Source organism: Nipponia nippon, unplaced genomic scaffold (assembly GCF_047370975.1).
Source record: "Nipponia nippon isolate SJK-2023a ecotype South Korea unplaced genomic scaffold, ASM4737097v1 scaffold_6, whole genome shotgun sequence".
Lineage (NCBI taxonomy): Eukaryota > Metazoa > Chordata > Aves > Pelecaniformes > Threskiornithidae > Nipponia > Nipponia nippon.
In genome coordinates, this window is record NW_028262380.1 from 30,074,827 (window position 1) to 30,100,924 (window position 26,098).

General features: G+C 45.1%; 2 protein-coding genes across 3 annotated transcripts in view; one reads left to right on the forward strand and one right to left on the reverse strand.

The window, feature by feature from the left end:
* Positions 1 to 7,515: 7,515 nt before the first annotated feature.
* Positions 7,516 to 11,408, forward strand: RASL11B (RAS like family 11 member B). Its single transcript, XM_087736210.1, has 4 exons — positions 7,516 to 7,696; positions 7,777 to 7,833; positions 8,909 to 8,985; positions 9,775 to 11,408. Exons 1-4 carry the CDS (start codon positions 7,567 to 7,569, stop codon positions 10,240 to 10,242), a joined length of 732 nt encoding a protein of 243 aa, XP_087592336.1. The 5' UTR covers positions 7,516 to 7,566; the 3' UTR covers positions 10,243 to 11,408.
* Positions 11,409 to 12,996: 1,588 nt separating this feature from the next.
* The window catches only part of SCFD2 (sec1 family domain containing 2), a 206,153-nt gene continuing 193,051 nt past the window's right edge, over positions 12,997 to 26,098 (reverse strand). The window contains exons 7-10 of one of the 2 annotated variants that reach the window (XM_087736208.1): positions 23,369 to 23,503; positions 18,751 to 18,870; positions 14,574 to 14,692; positions 12,997 to 13,855 (exon numbers count right to left, since the gene is read on the reverse strand). In XM_087736208.1, coding sequence (XP_087592334.1) covers positions 14,600 to 14,692; positions 18,751 to 18,870; positions 23,369 to 23,503 — 348 coding nt within the window. In that variant the 3' untranslated portion in view covers positions 12,997 to 13,855; positions 14,574 to 14,599. Of the gene's footprint in view, positions 14,693 to 18,750; positions 18,871 to 23,368; positions 23,504 to 26,098 lie in introns of both variants that reach the window. The other variant, XM_009474289.2, reaches the window with a different exon arrangement.

Sequence of the window (26,098 nt, forward strand, 5' to 3'; positions counted from 1 at the left end):
CAGCCAGCAACCAAAGTCCTACCTTGAAATACTTAAATCCCATTTGGATGGCATAGATTTACATTCCAGATGAAGAATTAATGGCTTTCACACAATATCCTCAGCAGAGATGCCCCAGCATACCAACCTCTGTGTTTTTGGTAGATGGAATTTGTAATTCCTCCAGGACCTGCATTCTTCTAAGTGTTACTTCTATTTTTGGACTGACTACTTGCTTTATTTAGAAAAAAACCTGTGCTCTTGTCAAACCATAGAGACTATATGAGTCATCTATACAATAACACTAAACTACCCTTCTCTATTATGGCGCAGTTCATCATAATCACAACGGGATTTATAGAAAACAAACATAGCTGACAAGAGTCTGCTCTTAAGCTTCCTGTGTTCAATCCTTGTGCGTGTTTAGCCAGCTGAACCATGTATTGTTGAAAAATGGATTAGTATTAAAATGTTGGGTGTTGCAGTAGCTCCAAAGTCTCATTTTTTTGCTAATAAAAATGAATGCCATTCCTCTGACAATTTTTGGCTGCCTATCTATAGTCATCTGCCCGCATAATAATTGTGTGAATGCTAATGACTATCCTGAAACTTTGATGAATACATATTTTTTTTAAGGCTGTCAAGGCTGCCTCGTAGGCAGCAGTTCTTGTTCATTTAAATACCTTAAACACATCCTTCACAAAGCATCACCAATGGGCTCTAGCCTCAGACAAAACGGAATATATAAATTTATGACATAGAAACACAGTGAAGCGAAATGTCACCACCTTCTTGTGCCCTGCAAGTCTATGTAGCTTACTAGTAGTGTTTCCCAAGCAGGATTCATTTACTTCCCAACCTGCCCCACTACCTTTTTCTTTGGATTATTAACAAAACGTTTTGGATCACCTGGTTTCTTATGGAAATCTCTATAGTTGCAGGCTTTTTTTTTAAACTGTTACTTACAAATTGTTAACAATAATTGCATTTTTAAAATGGTACGTGGATCCAGTTCCTACCAAAAGGCAGTAGGAGTGGAGCGCCTAATTCCTTTAGGCATTTAAGGCCTGCAAAACCCAGTCACAAGGCAAACCCTCTGACGAGCTGCTCCTTGCTCTAAGGAGCTGTCCTCTCCTCCATGATCCCTCCTGTGCGAGCTGGCAGCAGGTAATTATCATCTCCCCTCACAGGCACCATTTGCTAGGCTAAGCAAGCCTGTCTTTCCTCCTCTCTTCCTAAAATAGGCATTTCTTCCCCTGATTGCCCTCACAGCCCCTCGCTGCACCAGTTGCACCTGGAGCACGGGTGGGAAGACCTGTGCCTGGTATTCCCAGGGACCTCTCACCCATCCCACCACCCTTCCCTGCCAGGTACCTAACATGCTCTACCATCACACTTGCTTCCCGTATATTCAGGTTGCCTGTTTTCTCCCCAGTTTCAAGGAAGCCCTTGGGCCCAGGGCTGCAACATTTACAGAAGCAAGCTCACACACCTGGTCTAGCGCATAGCCTGAGATGTGGCGCTCTTAGTCTTCCCTTCGAAGTTGTTCCACTGCCCTGAGGAATGCGATGTTCATTCAGGTAAAGAGAGAGAAGGACTCATTCCAGGTGGTTCAGCTGCTCATCTCAGAAATTTCAGGGCTACAGTCCCTCCTTCAATGCAGTGTGTCTACGGGACTTCACTACAGAATATTTGGGAGTATAAAGCACTGAGGTGTTTCAAGATGAGGTAGCAACTGAAAGGGGTTTACATGGCATGTACATACCAGACTTATGCAGCCTAGTCCGCTTACAGTTTGAGCTTTTCTACATTTCTTTGCTCTGCACCGTGACAAGCCCATGAGGGAGTTAGTAATTCCCGTACTAAGGGAATACTTCCTGTGTTGCACCATGGGCTGGTTAATTGAGGATTTAAAAGAAATGCTAAATAACATCCAGGTCTTCAAGTATATTTAGGTGCTCTGTTCCCATGGGCAAATAGAAGACAGACCGCCAGTACGACAGGAGACAGTGTAATGGTATGACATTATGCAATTAAGGCTGTAACAAAATGCATATGCATGTGGGAGGATGAGTTAAGGTTGCCCAGGCGATCTTATTTCTGGCATTTCCTATATTTTCTGCATTTGACTTTGCAACCTACACATTCACTCATCATAACTTTCTGTTGTAGTATGTAGGCATGACTTGAATTTGCATCCTTCTTGCTAAAGAAGTTGTATTAGAAATGTAAAGCTTCCAGTATCTTTCCACTTCAGAACAAGGTCAGCTCAAGCCATGCCCAATGACAGCTCGTGCCCTGCTGGCTGAGCCCCCTGCGCAGGGCAGGACCCGTGCACCCGGGGCATCCCACCAGCAGAGCTGCGGGGCCCGTCGCTGCCTGTCCAGAGGTGACAGCCGAAGCCTGGAGAGGTGGTAACTGAAATGCTGCCTTCCCTGCCTGAAGTTTCAGGGTGCGACTTCTGCGTGATGACTCCAGTTAAAAAATCTGCAAAGCTTAGACTTGCAGATGCAGAACGGTCTTCATTTGCTTAGCAACTGAGAGAAGCTGTCCCAGCCCCAGCGCTCCTCTGCCGGTGTAAGCATCGTCCTGCGGTTTGCCTGGCACAGCAGGACTTGCCAGTGACCTTTCCTAACGTAACCTGGGCCTTAGCCCCTTGACAAACTGACTCTGTTGTAACACAAGATGAGATTTAGAGAGGCCGGCAACGGCACTTTAACGCCACAGTTTTTAGAGGGCTTAATACAGATCCCGAGGCATTCCTAAAATGGAAAACAAAAATTCTGCTAAGCGCTCTCATATACATTTTTGAATGTAGCATTAGAGCTTGTATTAATTCAAGAGATTCCGTCACCAGGGCTTTTCTCCCCCCTTTTCGGATCAAACAGGCTTTCTGCGTGCAGAACAACTGCTTGTACTGTGGGGGCACAAACCAGCACAAAAAAATACTGGCAGCAGATGGGCAGCCTGAATGGAAAAGAAAACCCTGAGCTTTCCACTTCTTGGATGAGAGTTTGGGAGCGTTACATAAGGAGGAAATAGGGAAAAAAAATGCAAGCGTAAGAGAAGATAAAATCTGATTAAAATGCAGACTAATATAATTGCAGACCATTACTCAGGCTTTCTTGTGGAGAAGGAAAAATGTCTGCTATTATGCTGCTATAGAAACCACGCAGAGTCTGTGGGTAGGTGAGGGTGCATGGAGCGTGTCCCTCCCTCCTTCCCTCCCGCCCTTCTCTGCCCTGGAATGAAGATCCTATCTTGCTCAGCACGCTTGGCCTTGGCTGGCCAGGAGATCTCTCCCAGTAGAGAGAGAAGTTGTTTTCCTGTTTATGTAGTTTCTTTTAATATCTCTGTTCTCTCTCTCTTTTGTTCTGCTCCTGGAAGGTGATGCAGGGTTGTGCCAGGGGAGGGATAAACTCTGGTCTTCTGGGGCTTTTCGCAGGGGTTGGTCAACTTGGCTTTCTATGTTGGGAGCATGGGACATACGTCCTGTGCATGAACAGAGAGCTTTCTTGTATTCATTCCTAGAAAGCCAGAGAGAATTCACGGTGCTTTGGAAAGTAAATACTTATCTGGAATGAGCAGACGTTGGCCATGTTTCTGAACACCGTGTCCATGCCACTTGTTTCTCTGAAGCCATGCGTTAGAAGTTAATTACCAAAGCACTGGATAACAGTGAGGTTCATTCCCTGGCTGCCGATGGAAGTGTCTTTAAGGAAGGTGTAAGCAGCATGCAAGCTTACCCTCTGAACTGTGGCACAAAATAAACTCTAGAAATGCGTCCCTGAAGTGTGGAAGTGTGTATTCACACCGGCTCCAACCCATGACCATCCAGGCTAAGACGTTGTCTCTGACAGCAGTCACTTCTGCATAATTGAGAAGGAGACAGAAGAAATTTTGTATTAAAAAGACTGATAGATGAGGAAGCCTGTCCACACTGTGTTAGAGTTCTGTCCACACTGTGTTAGAGTTCTGTCTGGTCCATAATGCTTAAGAGATGGGTTCAGAATTTGAGGAGATTAATTTACTGCTGCTTATCAGTTTTATTCTGGCATAAAGTACTGTAAAACTGCATTTTTTCCTAATTTATAAATGTACACTCCTTCTTTGTAGAGTGATAATTTTAATTTTTGTCCCAGTGCCTTCCTACAACAATTGACTCAGTGGCTCAATTTTACAATATATTCTGTATCTCAGTTTTTCCAGAAGTTCCACCTTTCAATCTTGCTGATTGTTTTGCTTTTGGTGTTCTGAGACAGAGGGAGAAGATCCCATTCTCTGGTTATTTTAGCACTTTCATCCAGTCCCTAATTAATCACCTCCTTCATAAAACCAGTTTATTGAGGTGTCGTCTCGTTTTTGTCACCCTTTCCCATTTCCCCTTTTCTACCACACCCCTTTACATGTCGGAGACACCACTGCTGCACACATTGCTATAAGTTAGGCCTAAATATTTATTTATGTAATGGTTTTAGAATATTGACTGCAGGCCTCTAGAAGGGATCTCTTGGTCATCTAATCTCATTGCCACTGCAGTCAACCACACCATGTAATCCCTTCTATAAACTCCTCCAGCTCCATTTAAAAGAAGTCAGACTTGATTTTGCTCCAGCCACTCTTGCTAGAGGGTTCTTCCAGTGTTTTGCTACTCTGACTGCAGAGATCAGCTTATACCCATTTGTTCTCATGCTGACATTGGCCCTTAGTTTCAACTAAACTTTTAGTTTAGCTCCCCTTTTCCCAAGCCCCACTTTCTTTGTTTTGCCAAACTGAATACATCAAGTGTTTTTATCCTCCTTCGAAATGGGCTGCCGAGTCCCTGATTATCATAGTGGCTTTTGTCCATACTTGCTCCGCTTCGACTTACTCTTGACTGGCTTACAGAATCACACATCGTACTGCAGATCTTTTCTGAAATTGCTTATCTGACGTAACTGGGTTTATGTTTCCCTTTTTACACAGCTCCTACTCATCTTGTGAGTAACTAGTCTTTCTTTTCCAAGTTCTGATCTCATAGTCAATGGAAGAAACTTTTGTGATTAATCTCTGCGTGTCATTAGTATTATCAAATTTAATTATATTTTCATTATTCCAGTTCTAAGAGGCATGTAGTTTCTCCAATATACTATTCCCACCCTTGTTTGAACTGGTGATGTCTCCTAGCTCTGCTGACAGCAGATTTCATTAGCATGCTTGTGTTCTCAGTGACACCACTATAATGAAAATATGAAGGACGACAGGAACCTTGATGAATCCCACAGACCAGCTTCCTTCAGTCTGATACTTCCCATATAAAACACCCCTCTGTTGTTGTCTTCTGATTCCCACATTCTTCTGCTTAAGTGGTCAGTTCCTGTCTGGACAGTATCAGGTATAATTGACGCCAAACAGATTACATCTACCACATTGCCTTTCTTTAACAGAAAGGGAAACAAGGTTGTATCTGGGAAAGGTATCATGCTGAAGCAACATTTCATGTAATCCCATGCTTGATTTTATCCCATTTATTCCCATATCTTTAATTATTCTTTCCTTCAAAATTTGTCCAAATTATTGTGAATTATTTCCTTCCCTTTATTTAATGCAAGTATTCCAGAATGGTTTGAGTGCTACAGTAAAACTTCTTGCTCCTTCCACCCTCATCTTCACACACTTGGCCTGTCTGCATTCTGGACGAGATCAGTTGTTTTTCCCCACTGCAGTAATTACCCATGACTTTCTTCCCGTTACTCATCCTCCCTCTGCTCCCATCTTTCATGTAATCATCTGTATTAAAAATGGAGGCAAAATGCTTGTTAGTTTGGAAATATTGCCAGAATTCCTTCAATCTGTATGCCCCTCTCACTGCATGACAGCCCTGTTTCTTTTTCCCTGGTTGAAGTAACTGCTTCTAGCTGCCATTATTTATCTTCTGTATGTCCTCATCTTGAAGACAAAACTTTCTTAGGAGAGTGATCCTCCTCACTGTTACCTGTAGGTTTTCTATTTCCAGTGACCTTAGTTCCCAAGCTGCCAGGAGATCTTCCATGAAACCCTTCCCGTTTGCTTGAGATACAATGTCCAGATCATTTCTGCTGCTCTGGCGTGAAGAAATCCAGTCATTCCTTTGTATTCAAGTCCTTGAGTCATTCAGCCTTGGTGATTTTTTTCTAATTAGGTCTCTTACTCTTTCCCCTTTTGACTTAGAATGCCTTTTTATAAACCTATGTTTTACCCATCTATTTATTTTAAACTGCATCTATCAAACCATTTTTTTTCCCTGTGAGCTTAGTAGCCTTACAATGTACTCACTACTTACAAAGCTAAACCGCCGTCACCTCCTGTTGGGCTGGTGGCTGGCAGAGAGAGCTGTTTCTCTATTGTACCCCGCACCGCTCAGCCCCAGGCATCATCCATAGTGTCTACTCTCTCCTTTACATCTGGGAAAGCAGCAGCTACTGCGGGAGCTGCAATTCGTTTTGATGTATTCCGGATATCTTCTCCCATATGCAAACATAGCTTTGCAGCTTACAGAAAGCTCTGCACAAACGTGGGTTTGCTGCGATGGTGACCGTCTTTGGTCAATGTCACCGTCAGGCTCCCAGTTCTACCCCTGACTCTCTTTTAGCACTTTCCCTGCTGTGCTTTTGAGCCAAACACTTTGGGTCTATTGCTTCTTTTTTGCATAATTAGCATTCAGTGTTACCCAGTGGCCTTTACGAGGAGGTCTGTCTTCCCTGGACACAGGAGAGCAATTTCATCCTGCTGTGTTGCCTCTCTCCTAGCAAGCTTTCTTTCATGCGCGGGCCGGTTTTACCCATCCATTTTACTGCTGATGCCAGCAAGGGTTTCCAGTGCTTTACATTGGCCGCTCCCTGCTCCCTGGCCAGTACAGGCCTCTCTTTCCCACCCACTTGTATTTCCCCTGCCTTGCCATCATCTTCTGTTGTTTCTCTAGCCGTTCTCATATCCCTGTTTCAGTCGATCTTTTCCCATTTCTGTGTGTTACAACCAAGCCGAGAGGGCACAGACCTCTCCCAGCCTCGTCCCTTGGTTCCAGTTTTTCCCTCCGCGGCTGCCGCCATTCTGATTCCAGTCAGCTCCTGCTCTGGGCGGTTATTTCAAAGCGCTCGTCCGGGGCAGGGCTGGGCGGGAAGGGAAGGCGATCCGGAGGCGGATGGCGGTGTGCGACTGACGGCAGGCGGACGCGGACCGACACCGGCCCCGCGGCGGCAGCAGGACTGCTGCACCCCCGGCGGGGTGAGAACCAGACAGACGACCGAGCCTTTCCGCCATTTTCTGCGTCAGCCTGGCGGGACTGCGGGACACAGCCCCAGCGCCGAAACGCCCGGCACCGCGGCCGGGGTCCGGCGCTGCCTGAGGCGGCCGCCACCGCCGCCTCCCCTCACGGGGCCCTTGGCGACGCCCGGCGGGGCGGGGCCGGGGGCGGGGCGCGGCGGCGGCCGGGCGCGCTGAGTGGCCGGCGGGGGCGGGGGCGGGGCTTGGGGCGGGGGCGGGGGCGAGAAAAGCGGCGGGGGAGCGGCGGCGGCGGTGCCGTGCGGCGCGGAGGAGCGGCGGTGCCGTGCGGGGCGGCGCGGCGGGGCGATGCGCCTGACGCAGAGCATGTGCACCATCGCCGAGTGCGCGCCCGGCGGGGAGGGCTGCCCCGCCGCCGCCGCCCGGCCCCGCCTCGTCAAGATCGCGGTGGTGGGGGGCAGCGGCGTGGGCAAGACAGGTGAGGGGGGCGGCGGGGCGGCGGCGCGGCGCGGGGCGGCGGAGCGCGGCTAACGGTTGCCTGTCTGTGCCTGCCCGCAGCGCTGGTGGTGCGGTTCCTCACCCGGCGGTTCATCGGCGACTACGAGAGGAACGCAGGTAGGCGAGCGGCGGCGCGGCTTTGGTCCGGCCGGGCTTGGGGAGCGGGGTATACCGCGGGGGGAGAGCGGGGCCCCGGCGGCCGGCACCCGTCGCCTCCGGAGCCGCCCGGGGGTGCGCGAGCCCTGGGGGCAGGCGTGCAGCCCCCAGCACGGAGCCAGGTCCCAAGCGTAACGGAGGGAACTTAGACCTGGGGCTGTAGGTGCATCTAACAGGTATTTTACCGCGTCAGGCCCACCCAGACGTTACGGGGCTGGCGGCTGACGTCACGCGTGTTCCCCGGGCAGCGCTGGCAGCCCGTGGCCCGCCGCCCCGCGGAGGCGCGCGCCCCCACCGCGCGCGCGCAGCTTGTGCTCCGCTTTGACCGGCGCTCGGCCCCCGCGCCGCTGTGCTCCGGCGGCGTTGCCTCTGTACGGCGAAGTCGGCCCTCTTTGGAGAAGCCTTTTAGCTCAAACGAGAAAGTCCTGTCAACCGAATATTGTGCTATCCTTCGCAAACCGAACGCCGGCAGCCTGACGATCTATTCAGTGCCAGCTCAATGGGGACAGGGAAGAGGGGATGTCACGTACTTAAGCTTGAGCGTAGTAGAGCGAGAAGTCTAATGTGAATGTAAAATATACAGCATTCCGTTGAGGAAATGACTTGAAAAACCCAAACAACTAAAAAAAAAAAAAAAACCTGACAAATAGGTCAGCTAGCAGAGAGCTCCTCAGAAAAATGGTTTGTTAAAGTGCAGAAATACTGAATGCCAAGGAAACTGCCTTTCTGTGATAGCTGGTTATTTTGCACACTTACCTTTATCATCTAAGTTAAGGCAGTCTTTAAGAAGTGATTAAGTTCCAAGTTGCACAGTATTAAATGCCAAGCTTCTAAACAAGTGAATGCAAGATTAAATCCCAGGCTTCTAGTACAGTCATAATTTATGGGTTGTCGCACACAAAAAACTTACAACACTGGTCCCCTCACTTCGTAAACAGCGATACAACTTTCCTCGCACAACTAACGGGCGGCAGAAGCAACATTTGTCTGTGTAGAGTGGTGGCTGTACTTGTGAACCTGTTGGTGTTCTTGTCAGGTAATCTCTACAGCAGGCACATCCAGATCGATGGCGAGATGTTGGCAATTCAAGTGCAAGACACTCCGGGAGTTCAGGTGAGCTAGATGCAGCCATGCAGTTCACCACAGCAGCTCTACATTTCAGTGTGGTGTTCTGTGGGGGAGAGGTGGTAACTTCTGTTATAACCAGTGAAGCCAGATGTGTTGCGTGCCTGTAGTATGCTGGTAGTGAAAAACAGCTATTTTGACAAATCATTTGTACGTTTGAGGCCCATTACTTTTGAGTGGCTGAATGACTTAAGTGTCTTGTTCCTGTATATTGGCAACATTAGACACAAAACCAGAAACAATTCTGTGCAAATAAGGTACATGTGGAAGAAAATGTCATGACTGCTGCCCAACAAGCTTCATAAACGGGTATGCTAGAAAGCAAAGTCTGCTATGTTGGGGCTGCGCTCATTAGTGTGTCACAAGCTAAAGTTTTGAATGTATAGACCTGAGTAATGCTGGATTGTTGCCTTTTTGAACTGGGCAACACTCCAGGTCTAAATGCTTCCAGCTCATATCTTTGCTTCCCCAGACTTACTGTCTAGCCAGTTAATTTCCCATTCTGTGGAACTACAAAGTCTCTCTCTGCATGCAGAACTACTCAGGTCAATTTTCCATTTGAGTATAGCAAACTCCAGTGAAAAATTCCAGCTTTTTGCAGCTGAATCAACATGCGTTTATTCGCCACACTCAGATTAAGTTTGTACTTAGAATGTGAAATGCAAATACGTATGTCTGAAGCTGTAAAATGCTCTTTGGCTTTACAGACTCTTAAAGACAGGTTCCTTTAATCTTTTATGAGTTCAGCTATCTAATTTGAGACCATTCATTTTTCAGATCCACGAACACAATCTGGATTGTAATGAGCAGCTGAACAGATGCATCCGCTGGGCAGATGCCCTGGTGATTGTCTTCTCCATCACAGACTATAAGAGCTATGAACTACTCAGTCACCTTTACCACCACGTTCGACAGTTGCATCCAGGAAACGCGGTCCCCGTTGTCATCGTTGCAAACAAAGCCGATCTCTTGCATATCAAAGAGGTGGAGCCTCAGCATGGACTTCAGCTGGCCAACATGCTGGGCTGTACTTTCTACGAAGTATCTGTCAGTGAAAACTACAACGATGTCTTCAATGCCTTCCACCTCCTCTGTAAAGAAGTCAGTAAACAGCAAACAACCAGCACCCCTGAGAGAAGGAGAACCTCTCTTATTCCACGGCCAAAATCGCCCAATATGCAGGATCTGAAGAGAAGGTTTAAGCAAGCTTTGTCTGCCAAAGTGAGGACTGTCACTTCTGTTTGACAGCAGAGCTGTTGGTCTTTCCAACGTTTAGCCTGAGATTGAAACCTGGGGTGTTTAACACTGGCACGTTTAGAGTCCAAGGCATTGTGAAAGAAGGATGGTTCAGGTAGCCTTCTGCATGGCTGTAGAAACAAGCAGTTGCTTAAAAAAAGGAACAGTGGCAGATTGGAAAAGGAGAGGGGGGGGGGGAAAAAAACAACTCTTGAAATGGTTCTAGGATGTGACTTGTAGAACAAGTATTTTCATTTGGAAAAGGAACTTTACAGTAAATGAAGCAAGCCTTCAGTTTGCCTTTTTTTTTTTTTCCCAATGGGACAGATTTGACTTAACGCTTGTGCAGGAACAACCTTTTAGCTGTAACTCTCACCTTCTTGTACTTGAGCAGGGCAACACCCTGAACTGCAGTTCACTGTTCAGAAGTAACCACTTGAGTCTTGTTTTCACTTGGATGAAGGACAGCATGATGTATCTGTTTAATTTTATTACACAGTAGAACTGTTTTTCCCATGTATTTCAAAACAAATAAGCAAACATGAAATAGTTCTGTAAAAATAAGTGTAAAATAAGTGGACATGACTGGGTATCAAGACTGTAACCAATGGTCCTTTATTTTTTTTACTAGCTATGTTATTGCTGACAACTTGACCAGACTCTTTGCAAAACTATTGTCCCCAGAGTGTAAACATATCTAATTACAAATAACTTGTGGGTTTTTTACTGTCTGAAAAAAATGCTGTCCAGACTAAATGATCCAACATGGAGCATTTGAGGAATGAGCGTGGAGTTGGAGTGATAGTCCATTAACAGCTGCCAGTGTGAGACACTTCTCTGTGTGCAGTAGGCACAGAAGGAACGTGGCTGTGATTCAGCTCGGTGTGAAGCACGGCTGGCTCCAGGCAATGAAGCTGGTGGTTTGTTCTGAGCTGAGCCAGTCCCTGTTCATCCTTAAACACAGGGCAGACTTGCATATATATGTTTGTTGTTTTTTTTTTTTTACATTGAGCCAATGGAGTTCACAGGCTAAAGGCCTTATACACATGCACTTTAAAAAGCCAGTTGCGCTTTTGTTTAAACTGTAACTTATTTATTTTGTGTACAGTTACTCCTCATAGGGAGTGGACTTTTCATTCTTACTGCCTGGTTCAACATTAAATTTTTGAATTGCATGTTTTCTTGTGTGTTCTTAGTGGGTGAGAAACAATGGGCAATAACCAGTGAAATGTTGAGACAAAGTAATAGTTCTCTCGAGGTAGTTAGCATACATTGCAGAAACAGTCAGAAGGCCTTTCCTGCCTGTACCGTTGCTTTGTTAGCATACACCACAGGGGGGGAGCTCTCACAACTGCTTTACAACTTCCTTTTAAGAAACTCTTCTAGGAGAGGAACTGAATAAGGCGGAGACCTTTCAAATTAAAATGGGATTCTTTATCTCCCCTTGTCAAAAAAACTCCAGTAAGAAAGAATGACGCAAGGTAGGTCAAGATCTGGAAGAATGCCGAGTCTTTTAAGTGACTTCCACTTTCTTCTCAAGGAAAAAAAAAAGAGCAGCTTTATATATTGAGCTATATGACAATGAAGAACTTAATCAAATTACTACAATTCTTCAATCATTTTATTCATGCTTAAAGTAGCTCTACTGAGAGCCTTCCTGAGAAGGATGCTTGTGCAGGGACTGGGGTGACTGCGGCACAGGCTCACCTGGTTAGCATGCAGCAGGGGTAGGGAAACCTGGACAAAGTCCTGCTGCTGATAATGTTTTTGACCATGAGCTACTAGTCAAGTGACTTAGGACTAGAGTTATGAACAAAATTGAGCTTGGCCATCCAGTCTGAGCTTATTACCAAATACTGCTTAGCTTATTAATATAGCAGTAAAAGCATTTGCCAAGGGTGGCCTTGTGTTTTCTCTTCCTTATGCCTTTTGAGTGTTGCTCAGTGTCACACGCAGGGGGCTTAGACCCTCCTTGCTGTGGTCCTGCACCTGCCCAAGCAAAGTCTTTTCTGTGCTGTTCCTGCTCACATGTGACTGGCAGGACACCTCTCATCCCCCGGCCTTTTCCCCGAGCACAGGCTGTGTAGCTACTAAAGCTACTTCCTACAAATAAGGAGCTAACTATTACACTAGGGTCATTGAAAAGGCTCCACTCCAGTCTTGGTCTAGAAGAGGAGCAGGCTCTTGTGACCATCTCCGTTCATCTCTTCAGCTACTGAGTATGAGATGGTGGCTGAGTCCCAGCACCCATTGCCACAGCTGTGGCCCCACTGGCTGGAAAGATTCCTCCTAAGTGTGTGTCTGTTGCGGGGAGGAGGATGACCTGGAAAATGAGCCTCTGCCTCAGTAAGAGGAGCTGCTTGACCTGTAGGAAGTGCAAGAACACCAGTGTCTGCTTAAACTCACCCCCTTCTCATTAGCCTATATAACATGTCCTCAGATGGCCAAGTCAGAGACCTGAGAGCATCTGATGAAAGACAGGTGAGGAAGAGAAGACCACAACTGCCAGCCTCCATCATCTCAGGACAGTGGCAGCATCCCAGAGGTGTGAGTACCTGAACTTACTGGCCAGCAATGGCCGCTGGATGCAGGAGAGCCTTTCTGCTACCAGCAGAGTGTGGAAGCCCCTCTAGGACACCTCCCAAGACAGAAGGTCTAGGTTCTTTGGGGCAACAAATAGTGCAAAAGAAAGAGTTCTCAGGAATACGCACTCCTGGCATGCACAGCCCTGTGTACTAGGAGAGAAGGAGAAGAGGGATGAGGTTCAGCATTTTAAGAGCATTGCTTTATTGATTACAGAATTTACAAAACATCCATATTCTAAGATTAAACAGTACAGAAGGCCAAAAAAGAAACGAAGAGACTGGCTATTTGCTTTCCAGTTGCTCTGTTCAAACTATTTCTTGAGCTTTTAACATTGCAATCTCATAATATTTCTCATTTTTTATAGCACAAAGTTCCATTCTATAGTCATTCTTATAAATCTCTCTTCCATAGAGGCAACATTGTCCACGCTTTATAATCGGTCCATTGTTTCCTTCCAGCCACTCAAAAGTGAATTTCAATCAAAATGCACCCTTTTCTGAAGACCATTATAAACATTTAAGAGAACTTACGCTAGCTAGTGAACAAAGGTTAAAAAGCTACTTCCCATTTAATCTATTCCTTTGGCATAATACAGAATGCTATGATAGAGTGAATGTCACTTATAATTTCACATTCTCTTCTCAGGGTAAGCTGTAGTCTTAGCATCCCTTGGATGAAGCAAGAGGATGCAGCTTTAGAGCTCCACCATTTTATGTTGCAATTTGGAAGCCTTGGTGCTATACGCAATCACAATCTCTATTGGCTGCTGCTTTTTTATCAGATTGTATCAAAGTTTCATAAGGAAAAATTACATAACTGAATTTGATAGTGGCTCTTTCATGATCATAAATTAAAAATAAAAGCTCTTCTCTAATCATGCTGTTCAGAAATCTAGCTCAAGAAAGAATCTGTTGCTGCGGCCTCTTGAAAATGGGATCGTGCTTTTTTTTCCCTCTTTTTCTAAATGCATGTGAGGGGAGGATTCTTCCAGGGTTATCATCAAACCATCACAGCCCATATGTCCTCCTGCGTAAACCTACAGAGAAGTGTGCCATCAGAAACAGTCTTTTCTCCTGGGACTGTGGGTGGAGAAACTAGAGCAGGAAACGGGAAGCTAGGAGAGAAGCAACCATGTAACCCAGCCCTTGAGTCTGGCGCTCTGCTTCTCTGCCTCTACCCGTCCTGCTGGGAGAGCATCACCAGACTGGAGCTGCTCCGATGGCTAAATCAGGGCTGTGCTCCCTCTCTGGGGAGAGGGACGAAGTAAGAGCAGAGGTGGTTAATGCTGTATAAGGCACATGTGTTTTGCAAGGTAACATGACAGAGAGGGTGGATTTTGCTAGCCTTTCACTCCCTCAGTAGCATTTCTCACCAGAAGCAACCCCAGCGAAACCATCAGGAATACTCAGAGAAAAAAGTACTGCTTGGGAGTGCAACCTTGGCATCACCTGGTCCTCACCTGCTCCTATTCTAGGGAATTATTACAAGTGATCATCCTTGCTGTGCAGAGTGGGGCTGGGGTGATTCAGCACCGCACGGTGTTACCGTTAAGGAGGGGGGAGTTGTTGCTAGACAACTGGACCATTTTGAAGAGCTGCCCCTGAGCTGCGCATGCTCCCTTGCAGCCAGGTACCCAGCTGCTTCCCCCCATTTCAGCTGGAGCCATAACTGCAGCAGGGGACATGCCATTTTTTGGGAGGCTATTGGGAAAAGCAACAGACCAGGGATTTGATGTTTCCAGCTGAGGCACTCACTCATCTTCTCCACAGATCCTCCCTTGTCAGATATCGGTGTCAGGCTGGAGACGGTCTGTGGCAAACAACAACTCAATAGCACTACATGGTGTCAGGAGTGCAGAGGAGAGCACGATTACCTGAAAGAAGGGGGAGAAGAAACAACAAGTCAAAGTGAAGGGGACCGAGACTGATCACAGTACTAACGAGCCATGGATATGAACTGTTTGCTGCACCCTGTCTAGTAAGAGGCTGTGTGTTTCTGGTGTTTACTGACAGGGCACTACAACTTGCCCAATGAAACTGTCTGCTCGCTAATAACTGTAGTTAAATCACTTTAAGGAGCATAATGACTGGTAGCATTGTACTCTAAATGAATGTGTGCTTTGACTCATTTCTACCCACATCTTACCCGGTGATTTGTTGTGACTGCCATTGTGTTTACTGCGAGGCACCAGCCGATGAAGCAGGGGTTTCCTCTCCTATAGCACGGCTTTGAGTGACGGCTGTTCCCTCTCAGCTGAGGGTACGGTGAGCACCACAGAAGTGCCGCCAGCCTGCTGCAGGGAGCTACAGTCCCTGTTCAGAAACGTCCCTTCAGGCCAGGCACACGCTGTTCGGCACATCAGGAGCGAGGGTCAACCTCGAGCATTTGTTTGTTCAAATTTTCAATCCAAGATGGGTCTGATGAATGAAACTATTGCTCACTACAGCCATGATACACACCCTGCTAGAGGCAGGTATCTGTTTTTGTTAAGTGAAAACCGGTATGCAGGTGGCTAGTGTGAAGGCTCCTCTGCAGGGCAAAGCTACCAGCAAGGAGCAAGCGCATACGCTCTTGCTGCGTGGGGCTAACTCAGGGTCAAAGCTGTGGGACACTGCTCTTACAAAGCCCCAAGTTCAATAGTGTTTGTAGGGTCAGGACTGCAGGCAGGGATGTGGGGGCAGATTTATCTTACTGGCCCACTTGAACATTAATTTGCTTCTTCAGTGCAAATCCAAGGAGAAGCAGCACAAGCATCAACAACGGAGTATGTGTGTCCGTTTCCCGCAGTAGCTATCAAAACGCTTGTGCTGTTCATCGCACGGCTTAAATGTGTGGTAGTGCTGCATTTAAACTTTTTTTGTTGTTCATTCTTTCATCTTTTCACTTCAAATAATGAAAGGAATCTGGAGTTAAGTTACTACAGATCCCTTCTGTACTGATGATAGTCTCCCCCTCACTTCTCCCCTTCCCTTGTCCTCCCACACAGTCTGTGGCAAACTGACACTGATTATCTCTTCTCCTTCCTATGGATGAAAAACTCTCTGTAATTTGCAGATGCCAAAGGCTGACACTGTTTTACTTGTGTTACGTGAGAATCAGACTATAGCACAGTATGTGCTCATCTTGTTATCATGCAGCTTAGTTCTGAAAAACACGAGGGGACACGTTACTGAAGTTTTTTGGGTGTACAAGCCAAACATCAACAATAGCCACTGCCAGATAAAAGCAATTTCTTCTTGGAGTCCCACCACTGAACCCTGAGGGGATTTATGCAGCTGATAGCAAGCCCAGAGAGAAAAATGAGAGCTGCAACTTCAACGTGTGAGAAAGGATGCAGTGGAATACAGTGGGACTTCCCTCCTTTTCCCCCCATATCTCTGAGGGCTCATTGAGGGGGATAAATGTGAATATTTGTTCCTTCATTTTTACAGAGAAGGGGGGAATTGCCCAGATAAGCAACATCCATCTCTTTTCCAGGCAGGTCTCTTCAGGACAGTGTATCTCCTTTGCAGACCTTCTTGTTCAGTACAGCGCTCCTGTCTTTGATGCTTCACTTGAAGGGCTACCCCTCCTGATGGCAGCCGAGGAGCCAGGAGCTCATGTCCGACCCACCGCGCTGCAATGGGCAGCTCCCCCGCAGCGGAGGGCAGGGAAGGACGCAGCTAACATCTGATGGTGCGTCTGGAAGGGTTCATCTGTCTGCAAGCCTCAGCCACAACCACATAGGTGGTTGTGCATGTTGCGAGGGTGAAGCATCCACTCACGCTCTTTCCCCTTTTTTTACTCTCCTGATTGAAGTGGAAAAAAAAGGTAATTTATTCCTTTGAAAGTAGGATACTTCTGACTAGGTTAGGGGAGCTATTCGCCACCATCCAAAAACAAATGATGTGTAGGAAACGCTTATTTCTTTGTGCTTCTCCACGAGAAATAAATTTGTCATTCATACTCAGATGCAGAGCAGTTCTGTGGATGGAAACATGTGTCTCCTACTCCACATTTAAATGTCATTTGCCTCAGCTCTGAACAACCGCTGAAGTAATCAGTAAAACTGCGTCCTGTCAGTTTTTTTGTTACTTTCCTCAATTCTTTATTTTTGCACCCACACATCTCTCCATTTCTCCAAGAGCCAATAATTAGTATAAATGTCAGTGCTTTGTTTGACTGGAAGGGACTTGGGAGGCCAGTGTTCCCCTGACGCCTGAACCTGATTGCCTGAACACCACAAAAAAGCTCTGTTAAACGCTGGCTCGAGTTAGACAAATGCCTGGCTTTTGAAAAGAGAATAATCCCAAACAGGTGGCACATATTCGCGGCTATAGTGCAGAAATCCAGGTAAATCCAACAAAGTCATAAACGTTTTTTATATGAGAGACTTGCATAACTGCTTCTTTTCTTCTTTCTCTTCCTCCTCCCACCTCTCCCCCCAAGTCCTTTCACCTCTAACACAGCACATTCGGACAAAGGGCAAGATGTAGTAAAAGCTTAAAATTCTTTAGGAATCTGCCTCAGAGGGTGACCTGCCGCCGGGGTTAAGCCAAAGCAAAGCAACACCAGATCCCATGTCACCACCGTCAAGCCTCAAGTCCCTCTCGAAAGCCAGTCAAAAGTCTCCCTGCATAGTTCTCAACCAACTCATGTGTTAACCCTCTGCTTATCTTTCAGGGTGCATTAATACATTTCAGGTGTGGATTAACTTGTCCATCACTGTGTCACAACTCAATCCCCCTTCCAGATGGGAAAGAATTTTATTCGCTGTTTTGAGGAGATTAGCAATAGGCTAATTGGGGAGAAACGTGTAATCAGATCAAAAAAACATCACTAAAAATGGCACTCTGTCTTACAGAATACCGCTTGAGACTGCCTTTCAAAGGCAACTAAAACGTTGAAAACACATGTCACACCCAGGGGATGCTCAGCCTTTGGTTGGCTCCATTTTGCTAATGATTTCTCACTAATCAAAACTGCATTCCATAGGAATTGAAAACAAGATGTTTACAAGCCACCCTGGAAACTAGACTTATGTTTACGATGCAGCTGGTTACACAGCACTTCTTTGCAGTTTTTAGATTGCCCTGTATATCTTCACTACTCAGCAGATACCCGATAGCTCTTGTACACGCTGCTCCACAGTTAACAATGATTTTTAACATCTCGGACGCCACCACAGCCCATCCATCCATCTCCTCTCTCTCCCCACTCCATTCAGATGACAGCTACTGCAGTCAAGTTCTGCTGCCGGAGAGTGAAAGAGGCAAAGACCAGCTGCACGGTCGCTATTGAAGCTTCACTGTGGGAGCCATCCTCCTTCCAGGAGTCTGACAGCATGTCCAAGGGCTGCAGAGACTTGGGGCGTTCACATCACTTGCTTCAGGCTACTTAAGGCATCTAGTGGTCAGGTATCTATCAGAGATACCTGGCCTCGACCAGAAACACATACAGCTGTATCCAGGCTACTTTATCTTGCTCCTCAGCAATGCTAATTGACTTGTCTGCAGGATCACCACTGATATGTCACTAGATGGTACCCAGACCCTTTGCAGGCTCCTTCTGAGCATCCCTGCACTATGTCCTGTGGATGCACTGCCAGGAAGCCTGTAGCCTTTTGGACAGCAAATGTTTCTGTTTATAAAGAATACCAAGAAATTAATCTTTTGAGACATGATGAAAGCTCCTTCAGAATAATGCTAGTCTGTTCTGAACTCTCCAGCCTGAGTTTGAACTTTTATTGCTGACTATAACACGTAAAAAACAGACCCTTGGTGCCTGAACACTTGTTGCCTACAGATGCTTCACAGCAAAATCCTAACACCATTCCTGTCCATGTGGCTGCGGCTTTGTGTAGGTTTGGTACCAGTACTATAGGGAACATTATATGATGAATTTTCTTAGTCTTCGTTCAGACAGGAACTGTACATTTAGACCTGTTCTTACCTGGGTACCAGGTTTGCGTGTTGCTACCAGATCCTTCACCATTTTGACCTCGGAGACTGTCACTCCACCAACCATAAAGATGATCAGAAGAGGATGATCACCAGGGTGAGGGCGATTCACCTGTAAAATGAAGGAAAGCGTTATTTGTAGTCGCTCAGTCCAGCTCCAAACCTATGGACTAGCAGTGATCGGCTCCCTGAGCTGCTGGAGGAAGACTAATGAGGAAGCTCAGAAAGAAATATTCATGGAATGCTGGTTTCTGTAGCAGCTGAGAGGGAAATCAATGGGGACGATGCCCAGTTAAAACTAATGAACTGTTTCCAGGGAAATGGAGTCTTCACGGCTTCCACTGAAACCTAGAGAAGTTTCTCATGAGGTCTGAGGGGCTTTAATGAATGAGGGGTAAATTGCTACCCTGTAGAAGCAAAGAGTCCAGCCTAAACATGCTAGAATCCCTGCCTGAGGTCAGCAGTGGGAAGAATCGTAAGTAATGTGTTTTCACCAGTCCAGCGAATAATACTTTACAATTCATCCAATGAAAATAGATCAGGTTCCTTATCGTATAAAATCAGTTTCTAGCTTGTTTCACTTCAGAGTTTTCAATACTTCTATGACTGGGTTGTAACTAATATAGAGAAACTTTAGCTCAAACAAAATACTTGTTTCATTTTTTCCCAGTTATTACTAAAATGGCACAAACTTCCCACTTCAGTTAAGACCTTATAAAAACCGCGTTTTAATTTTAAACGTGAAGGTGATGCTTTACATCAGTTTCCTCTTAAACACTTCTAGAAGTTTGATTACTTTGCTGTTTCCTAGCAAACTCCTTCTTTCTTGATACAACACACTCCCCTGGCAACGCCTTGCTCCAGTCTTTGGGACTGATGTCAATGGAGCCCATGCAACTGCTCTTGTCACACCACCTTTGAGTATGAAACACTCCAAATGTTCGGCTCTGAGAACTGACAGTGAGAACAGTTTAATTTGCTCCTTTTTAGACTCTCCGCCCCCTCTCCTTCCACAAGCGTAGGTTTTTGACAGCATTCACTTGACAGAATGAAAGTGGTCATCAACTCGTGTTGGGGCGGAGCGCAGTTCCTTTGCTTTCACCGCCCCTTTGATCCCTCTGACTCCAGCTCCCGAGGGTACAGCTCTTCTTCTCTTCCTTGTTGTGGCTCCCCTATATTTAGTCTTTGGGCAGTTTTTCATCCTGCAGCTCCGTCAGCCTTTCTGACTGGCAGCCTTCCCTTTGAAGCAAGCATGGGGCGGGGGGCGATGGCGTGCTCTCTCCGGGCTAGCTGGCCTTTGATTACACAGGGCTCCCTGTTCAGTGCTGCTCCCCAGGCAGGGAGCTCTTCAACTCCCCGGGAGTTCGAAACCAGTACAAAAAGCCTTAGATAGATGTATTAGTGAGCTGAGTATTGGTGTACTGGGTGTTTATTCTCTTCATCACCCCCGCTTTGCCAGCCATCTTCATTCAACTGATGGCACAGATAGCATATATACTGCAGTTCAGCAGGGTACTGCAATTGTGGTGTGATATTGAGCAATTATCCATTTACACCACCAAGACCAATTAAATGCATACACCAGAGCTTACAAAGACTTTCTTTATGCACTTTCCTATATCAGACTACTCACTTCTTACTATCTGCATATTACATAGTGTTAACCTCAAATGAAAAAAAAAGTCCATTCCTATTACAAACACCACGAGGAGTTCAAGTAAGACCTAAATATCTACTTACAAAGCAGGTCAGATAGAGGTATTACTTGCTAAAATATTAGAGTATTTCATACCGTAATTGCTGTAAGCAGTGACACAAGGTTAAAGAAATAATTACTTGCAAAGATGGTGAAGATAAAAGTTGACAAAATGCTCTTCTATGGCACTTCAAGGTAATACAGAAATCACTGTTTTATTCCTTTTCATGGATCTTTGCTCTTCTTAACCCTGTCGCCATAGCAAACAGCTCTACTCCCTCTCACGAAGCTTCTGAAAGACCCAAGATGTATGCAGAGAGCTCGAACTTCAGAAGCTTGCTATTGAATAAAGCCTCTCTTTCCTAGCGACAGCAAACTCATCATAAACATGCATGCATAACATTGGACACACTGAAAGGACACCCAATATAAAAGCATTAATCGGAAAACACACGCTTTCGCAGCAATACTAAAACGAAAATGTCTTGACAAATCATTTCCTTCAGTCAAAATAAACCTAGATCCAAACACATGGTGCCTATATAAAACTTATTATTTTTCAGAAGACTAAAGTTCAAACCACAAATTCCAGAAATGCATATTAAAAATACTATTAGGCATGCAAACTCTAAATTAAATTAAAATTGCAATGAAAAGGGTCTTGGAATCTGTAATTTTGTTATGCTTTGCACAAGTGTTTTGAAGGAGGACAATACTTTGGGTACAAAATATTTGGCTGTGTTAAGAATGCATGTTTCTGCCAAGATTTTTTTGTTTGATAATACAACCACCCAAGGCTCTCTCCTTCGAAGGAACTGGCTGTGTGTAGCTAAACACAGCTCATTTCTGTGATACAGAAGAAGAACTGAAATGGACTGGAACAAAAGCAATGTGTTTCTTCTGGGATCCTTTTAAAGTTCGGCTGTTTTGGGACATTTCTGAGGCCTCTGCATTGCATTTACTGTGAAATCTGAATTTTGCAAAAATCCCCAAGTGAAATTCACTTTCAGTTCAAAATGTCATGCATTAAAAAAATTGGGAGAGTTATCCCGGGCAATCAGAAAGACTAACCAAGAAAAAAGCAAAACCATTACATCGAGCAAAGGAGCCTGAAGGAAGAAGGAGGAATGGTTCCCTGAGCTGGCAGAGCATCCCAGCTAGACATCGGCCTTCTCTCCAGCTCTGAGCCCACCACTACTGCATTTCCTCAGGATGCTGATGGTTAGTGGGCTCTTTGCTGGTACATGCGTCTGCGTGGAGGAGAGGGAGAGGGGGAGATGGGAAAGCGGGATGACAGCAGTCACTAAAACTCTAAAACTGAAGCAGGAAGGGGTCAGAGGACAGGTTTGTTCTCACGGCAGATCACACAACACAGCATTTTCCTCTGAGGAAAGTCAGCAGAAACAACTTTACTGCCCCACGAGGGCTATCTCTGCCAACCAGGACACCAGCACCAATGCATCTGGTATTTCTGACCAACCAGAAACGAATTAATTTTGCTGAATAACTGGAAAAAGGAAAACACATTGATCACCAGAAACTAGACTGCCATGCAAGGCGCTAAGGCACTTGGTATCAATGATACCAAGCTCAGATCATCATAAACCACGTGTGTTCTAGAGCAGCAGTCAAAAGAGGAATCCTTGCGGCAGGAAGGCCTTTTCCCTTTACCTTCCCTAAGCTTCAAAACAAACACATCCACCAGAGAAACAACTTCTGGATGAGAAGCATCTTTAAAAGTCTGCCCTGGATGAACATGTCTGAGTCCATCACTTACCAAAGCATGTTTATGTGAGTTGGCATTATATTCAGGCGTTGAGGAAGAAATAAAAATATAAGGAAGCTCATGAAATAATTACAGTGCTGATGGTGCAGTAAGTGGAGAAGATCCTCTTGTGTGAGAAATATAGGCTGGTCAGAAACTCATTCACATAATAATCGTGCACTTGTCAACAAGCCAGGCTGCAAACTAAATGAGCAAGCACAGACACATTTGTCAGGTATGTGATGATGCCTATGACGTATTCATCCTACATGAGGTTCAGTTGCTTATCTGTTATATATTCCTTACAGCAGGATATTTTTCTTACTAGCAGAGATCCAGGTGCTTACAGGTACATATTGCCATGATATACTTCATACTCTTCCATAATACTCTTCAGTGGACAGCTCAGGATATGCAGTAAGACAGAGCTGAATGCACAGCATACTAGCTGCTTCACACTTCATCTCTGTAGACATTTAATGAAGACTTAGCATAGGCTAATTTGTAAAGCAGAGTAAGCTCTTGTAGAAAGACTGTCAAGACATGCTAAGAGCATTGACAAGGCAATTTCTGACTAATGGGCTTCCTTCCTCCCCACTGCAAGTTGAACCTTATCAAGTTATAAAAAAGGCACTGAATATGGAGCTCCTCTACAATCATCCTCCCCTGTGAGACCTGACTGTTCATACTTCTCTCCTATCTCAAGGCTGCTTGGTGTCCTTAAAATCCTTTGATGAGGTGCCTTGCGGAATGCCTTTGGGAATCCAGGTAGGTTATATGAACTGGCACTCGCTTATCAATTTGCTTGTTGGGCTCCGGAAGCTATGTGAGGTAAGACTTCCCTTTAGCAAAGCCACACTGCCTCCTCCCAGACATATCATCCTTATTTAGGTGTCCAGCATCACCCTTATTTAAGTGTCCAGTCTGCTCCACTCCTCTTGTTTTGTTCAGCAGGTGCTACCCATCTGTACTGTACCTGCAATGGGGTGCCTCAAGCTATTCCCAGCCCCCCTGCAAGGATTTAACTCTCTTAACTGCCCCTTAAGTTCTACTAAACAATATTAACTCAAATACATTACGTGAGCTACTGCCATATGATGCTATGACCTCAGGAAAATCTCACAGATGAGCTTGGGAAGCCTGGTTTACCTTCATGAACATGCTGAATCCAGTTTTAAGGAGATCGGTGAGGCCTGATGACATGTGCTCAATATCAACAGGATCGGGTCGATCAGGATTACAGATCTCTTCCACTACCTGTTTCAGCAGCGGTTTGTAAGAAGCCTGCACAAAAAGAACAACATGCTGTGAGTAAAGCTGTTTAGAATTGGTGCAACTGCTCTTCTAAACATTTTATTTCCATTAAAGGTAACAAAAATAATTATCATAGAAAGGAAACCATTCAGAGAGTTAAAAAATCATCAAAGCAGCAGTGGTCTTTGTGACTTTGATTGCAAATGGTGTGCACCAGCACAGCATCAAACTGAAAAGACAGGAAGACGGCCACACATCTACTCTGCCCCATGTGTATTATATGAGTAAAGGGAGGCAAGGAAGAAAGGGGGCTTCTAGTTTCTCTGGAATCTTTTTGGAGGTAGTACAGAAAGGGACAGCAATAGGGATGACACTCTGTTGCCCATCATGCACCCAGAAGATCTCATTCCCTTTGTAATGATTTTACAAAGACTTAAACAGGGATTTTTAGGAGGGGTTGCTTACTGACCACTCCTCCCTTCCCACAGGTGTCATGGCAGCACTGAAGCCTGGATATCAGCAGGGCTGGGAAGAGGTCAACCTGCCTGTTTGTCCCTCATGGGAAAGCAGAGCTAAGGAGTCCCTTTTAGTCCTTCAGCTTCTACGGCCAGCGCACTCTACGTAATACTTCCACCTGTGGAAAACCTTGAGAAAAATAGGCCAAACAACCCCACCGACATAATGCATGTCAGAGCTTCAGAGAAGTTAGGAATCAGGTACAAATGGTCAGCATCCTGGAAGATCCACTTCCAAAGGATCCACCCTGCATCCTCTTCAGGGTCCACAAACCTGTGCTGAATATGAATTAGCAGCCTAGAAATTTCCACATGTTCTTACCAAGGTCTAAACCACTCTGCCATACTGGAAAAGGTTCTAAGGTAAAAATTTTAGGGACTTGTGGAAAGATGCTCTTTAATGAAAATTCGACCTTACTTGGTTTACAGATGGAGTTTTGTCTTGCTGCTTTAAACTTTGCCCAAACTGCAACGGAACCACAATCATTTCAGGAAGCACAACAGTCTTAGAAACCTAGCAGCCTTCAAATTAGCACATTTGTTTTCCTTTGGGACTAGCACAGGTATACATCATCCCCTAGATTTCTTAAGGGAATCAAGTGTAACATCATTCATTTTGTAGAGATGATATCTACAAGAGACATCATGCAAGATAAAAAATGGATGGAAAATAAAAAGCAAGCTGCTTGGCTTGAAACTAAAATTTTCTGGAGTAATTAAAGAAATGTTTTTCATCCAACACTTTACAGTGAGAAACAAAACTTACGGTTTTTTAATACAATCCTGTCAACGAAGATTTATACAACTCATCTAGTTCTTCTCACAACACGTGCATAATTTTTAATTGAGCCAACAAAGCAAATTACAGCAGACATGAGCTGCAGGATCTTTTAGGAGAACACGCCAAGATTTGTGTCAAATCTAGTCATGCAATAAACAACTGTTTGAAAATACACATGCAGGCATGAAGTCCCATGTATGAAAATCTGTTTAATATCTTCATAGATGAGGAACAGAAAGACATGAGGAATGAAATATTTTTGGAGTAGAGATCAAATCACAGTTAAACAGAGAGGCTTACTGCACGAAATTAAAGGAAAAATATTATCTGACTTCAGACAAAACTACGTACTCAAAAGATGTTAAAAATGTGCTATGATTTTGTATGTCTAAATTTTCAGCACCAAAACTCAGTGCCCTTCAAAATGATCCAACTCCACTACACAGATACTAAAAGGCAGATACTATAATCACTTACCTTTTTTCAGCTGTGATAGTTTCAAATATTTTCAAAATCTTTTATAACTTGAAATTCATCTATTATATTTTGAGGGTTTTTTTACTTTATTTTTTATACAACCCCCAATAGCTGCATTGATTTCTAACTCATATAATGAAACTTTGATCAACTTTAAATTTTGGTGGGGCACAAACTATGTTTAAAACAGTTGTTAAAAACCTCAATGGTTATGGGACATACCTCAGGGAAGATTATAAGGAGAAAACGAGAGAAAAAGAGAGAGAAAGAGAATGAGAAAAGGAGAGGGAGGGATGGAAGGAGGAAGGGAGGAAGAGAGGGATGGAGAAAGGGAGGAATATACCTGAGATCAAGATGAAAGGAGAACAGTAGTTGCAATATCAGACAAAACAAATACTCTCTTGCATGGTCACTACACGAAGTGGTTTGATAATCTAGTGAAAATATTCATGCATCATTTTATGTAAGACAGATAAACTTCAATGCTACAAAAACTCCTTCTAAGAGGCTATCCAATTCCCACTTATCTATAGAAACCTTTTTTGAGTCTTAACAAGAAATGGAGGCTTCCCAGCTCCTAACACATAAAGCAGAAAAGCACCTATAGGCTAAACCCATTCCCATAGCACTGAGCTGGGCAGGGAATGCGTAGGGCCACGGAAAGGGCACTGCTGCTTCAGAGGAGCTAAGCTGCACGCAACCCATGTATGAACACCTGCCAGTCAAAAGAGAGGTCCATTTGTAGAGAGCTGTATGTATAATGGAAAAAAAAAAAAACAACCTACTGCCTGCTTATTTCTGCTACTCTAAACCTCCTGAACTGCCCTCAGCAGAAGGCTGGACCTATTCAAG

Excerpts from the sequence above, each read along its gene's own strand:
- RASL11B (XM_087736210.1), top strand. The coding sequence starts at position 7,567 with ATGCGCCTGACGCAGAGCATGTGCACCATCGCCGAGTGCGCGCCCGGC. Across the intron at positions 7,697-7,776 it reads CAGCGGCGTGGGCAAGACAG|CGCTGGTGGTGCGGTTCCTC; the intron begins GTGAGGGGGGCG and ends GCCTGCCCGCAG. Across the intron at positions 8,986-9,774 it reads AAGACACTCCGGGAGTTCAG|ATCCACGAACACAATCTGGA; the intron begins GTGAGCTAGATG and ends TTCATTTTTCAG.